This window comes from Camelus ferus, chromosome 8 (assembly GCF_009834535.1).
Source record: "Camelus ferus isolate YT-003-E chromosome 8, BCGSAC_Cfer_1.0, whole genome shotgun sequence".
In the NCBI taxonomy this organism is placed as follows: domain Eukaryota; kingdom Metazoa; phylum Chordata; class Mammalia; order Artiodactyla; family Camelidae; genus Camelus; species Camelus ferus.
Genome location: NC_045703.1, coordinates 47,140,423 through 47,144,212, shown reverse-complemented (window position 1 = coordinate 47,144,212; position 3,790 = coordinate 47,140,423). Strand labels below are relative to the sequence as shown.

General features: G+C 37.1%; 1 protein-coding gene across 1 annotated transcript; it reads left to right on the top strand.

The window, feature by feature from the left end:
• Nucleotides 1-223: 223 nt before the first annotated feature.
• On the top strand, nucleotides 224-1,364 carry LOC102514231 (trace amine-associated receptor 7a). The gene has a single exon (XM_006185163.2). The coding sequence runs from the start codon at nucleotides 333-335 to the stop codon at nucleotides 1,362-1,364; it is 1,032 nt and encodes a 343-aa protein (XP_006185225.1). The 5' UTR covers nucleotides 224-332.
• Nucleotides 1,365-3,790: the final 2,426 nt, after the last annotated feature.

The window sequence follows — 3,790 nt, the reverse complement described above, 5'->3', positions numbered from 1 at the left end:
TCATGTAATAGCTCCTTGAACACCAACAGTTCTCTGATATGAAGAACTAGGTAATGCAAGCAGATTTTTTTTAATTTAGATAAATAGAAGTTTATGTAATGATGAAAAGTAACTGCTTATTCATTTGGAAGTGAATTTTTTTTTTTTGAGGTGAGAATATGAGTCACCTTCTAAACATGAAAATAAGGATTTGTACTTAGAAAAAGAGAGACAGAATATACTAGCAGTTACTGACAAACTGTATTTATCTTGTTTTAAGAACATTTGAAAACTGGAACGACAACCTGGGCCACAGAGGGTGACAGTTATTCCGGGAGTCAAAACGGAGAACCATGAGCAGCGACTGGCCGCCTCCCGCGGCTGCGCAGCTCTGCTATGAGCACCTGAACGGATCCTGTGTCAAAACCCCCTACTCACCCGGCCCCCGCCTGATCCTGTACGCTGCGTTCGGCTCTGGAGCTGCCCTGGCTGTGTTTGGAAACCTCTTGGTGATGATTTCAATTCTCCACTTCAAGCAGCTGCATTCTCCAGCCAATTTTTTGATCGCCTCCCTGGCCTGTGCGGACTTCTTGGTGGGGGTGGCTGTGATGCCCTTCAGCACAGTGAGGTCCGTGGAGGGCTGCTGGTACTTTGGGCAGCGCTTCTGTCAGTTTCACTCCTGTTTTGACGGGTCGTTCTGTTATGCTTCCATCTACCACCTGTGCTTTATCTCTCTCGACAGGTACCTGGCGGTCACTGACTCCCTGCTCTATCCCACCAGGTTCACTGCCAATGTTTCTGGCCTGTGTATTGCCTTCTCCTGGCTTTTTTCCATTTTTTATTCTTTTTCCCTTTTTGGCACAGGTGCGAATGAAGCTGGGCTGGAGGATCTAGTAAGTGCTCTCACCTGTGTGGGTGGCTGTCAAATTGCAGTGAATCAAAGTTGGGTATTGGTCAATTTCCTATTATTTTTCCTTCCCATGCTTGTGATGATAATTGTGTACTCCAAGATCTTCCTCATTGCCAAACAACAGGCAAGAAAAATTGAAAGTGTGAGCAATAAGACTGTGAGATCCTCAGACAGTTACAGAGACAGAGTGGCCAAGAGGGAGAGAAAAGCAGCAAAAACGCTGGGCATTGCAGTGGTAGCATTTCTGATTTCCTGGCTGCCATACTTTGTGGATTCAATAATTGATGCCTTCCTGGGCTTCATCACCCCCACATACATTTATGAAATATTGGTTTGGATTGCTTATTTTAACTCAGCTATGAACCCCTTAATTTATGCTTTCTTTTATCCTTGGTTTCGAAAAGCCATCAAATTAATTGCCACTGGCAAAGCCTTGAGAGAGAATTCTTCAACAATACATTTACTTTCTGGCTAAGTTCATATTTTAGATTGAGGAATTGAAAATAGATTCACAGTGAAGCTACTATTGGGGAGAAAAAAATTGATCATAAAAGTGCAATATCTTCTAATGTAAAATAATTCAGTTATGCTTCAACTTTGACCTAAATCCTTAAATTCAGATCATAGTTCTTTGGTAAATATAACATAAAAACCTGATTGTAGTGGAAACAACACAGCCTTAGAACCAGAAATGTCACATTTTAACACCTGGGCTGTTTACTACTCTCTGAACTTCAGTGAATTTCTCTGGTTTGTAACTCCATCCCTTGTATTCTTGAGAAAATTTATGAGAATATATAAAGGATCTAGTATATATTTGTTATTCTAAATCTTCCTTTTCATTACTTTATAATAGATCAGTCCCTGACCACATCTTCTCTTTGTTCCTTTCTAATACTTTTCTATGAAAATGTAAGTGCGGCTGAGAGATACTTAGTGAGTGGGTTTCCTTGCTCAGGGAAGACAGGGGAGTGAGTCTGACTTGCTGATGTTCAGATTTGTGAGTCCAAAAATGTGATTTCAGAGTCAGGTAAAATCAATCCAGAGATAGAGCTATAGAGTATAACACTGATTCAATTATTTACTGTGGAGAAGATAATTGGCATCATAAATAACATTCATTTATTCAGTGAGTTTCCTCCTGGTGATTAAGTTGGCTGGTAAAATTCATTTGAGTTCAGAATTTTACCAATTAGCATATGTTTAGAGCAAAGGTTTTAGGATTGTCACTCATTATTGTACTTTATCCTAAATTAATATTTACTTACTTAACTTTTGCATTGTTCCAAAAATGGTTTATAATGGTTTTCAATGATACACATGAAAGTCCAAATTTAAATATGCTGAAAGAATAGAAAACTGAAATGAAGATCACACATTTAAAATGTACAACTTGACAACTTTTGACATTTGTATATATCTGTAAAATCATCACCAAAATCAAGACACTTGAACATATATATGTTACCCAAAGTTTCTTCATGTCTATTGTAGTGTCCTTCTTGCCCACCCCTCCACATTCAGCCCCCTCCTCTCCCTAGGCAGCCACTGGTCAACTTGATGTCACTATATATTAATTTGTACTTCCTAGTATTTTCTGTAAATGCAACCATACATTTTATACTTATTATTGTCTGAATAATTTTACTCTGCAAAATAATATTGAGAATAATCCATGTCAAAGCATGAATCAATATTCAGTTTCTCTTTTTTTGACTGAGTACTATTTCACTGTGTGGATTGACCATAATTTGTTTATTCTTTGGACTTGTTGATTGACATTGGGTTTGAACCATCCCTTTTTAGATGCAGGCCATGGCTTAAGTAACGTGAGTAGGTCAGATAGCCAGAGTCTTGCAAATTCACAGTGGGGAGCTGGACTCCCTCCAGCAGGTGTCAGGCTGGATTGGTCTCTAATGTAACAGGACAGCCCAGAGTTCTGCCCCCATCTACTGCTCCCTCTGGTCATGGCACAACCTCTTCTTTCTAAGAATTGCTTCACGTCTGCTTCCTTAGATGTGGTTTGTCTGCTTCTATTGATCCATGACCATCTATTCCTTGCTCTGTTTTATACTTATGCAAATTTATATACATATACATTTATATTATATAAGCATGTATAATAATTATACATTATAATTTAATGTAATAAAAACTACTTGTTATATATTAATATTGCATTATAATATAGAGTTGTATATTATATATACAGATAATTTTATATTATATATATTTCTTAGTTCCAAATTAGTTTCAAAGAATTTTATAGGATTTCAATTATAATTTTAATTTTAACTAGAATTATGGTTCCAAAAATAAATTCCCTGATAACTTCAAAAACATGTCTTCATTGCCTTCTTGGACCTTGTATACTGATGTGAAGTTTGATGCCAGTATGATGTTCTTTTCATCTTTTTTAATTTCGTTCCTTCTGACCTCTGTTCCTAGGAACTTTTAAGAATTTCTCTTTATATTTATCTGTATTTAGTCCCTGTGTCTTTTCATTATTCCTCCTTGCATTTAGCAAGCTTTTGCATTTGTTGATTATTAGCCTTTTTCTTTGAGAAGAGGAGGTAATTAGGTATTTATTTATTTATTTAATGGAGATACTGAGGATTGAACTCAGGAGCTCATGTACGCTAAGCATGCACTCTACTACTGAGCTATAGCCTCTGACCTTGCTTTTGAAGTTTAGACCCTTTAGCCCAGAAGAAACTTTCTCTAGAATCGTTACTATTTTCTTCTCCTCATTCTTTGATGGCTTTTTCTGGGATTAAGAATTTCTCCCAGGCTCTATAGGAAAGAACAGTTCTTACCTCTTTGGTAAACTTCTATTGTGTATAATGTGGGTTGTATTTTCTCTACCATGGTTTTTCCATTGGTTGTATCCCATCGATTTTT

Coding starts and splice junctions, on each gene's coding strand:
- LOC102514231 (XM_006185163.2), top strand. CDS start 333: ATGAGCAGCGACTGGCCGCCTCCCGCGGCTGCGCAGCTCTGCTATGAG.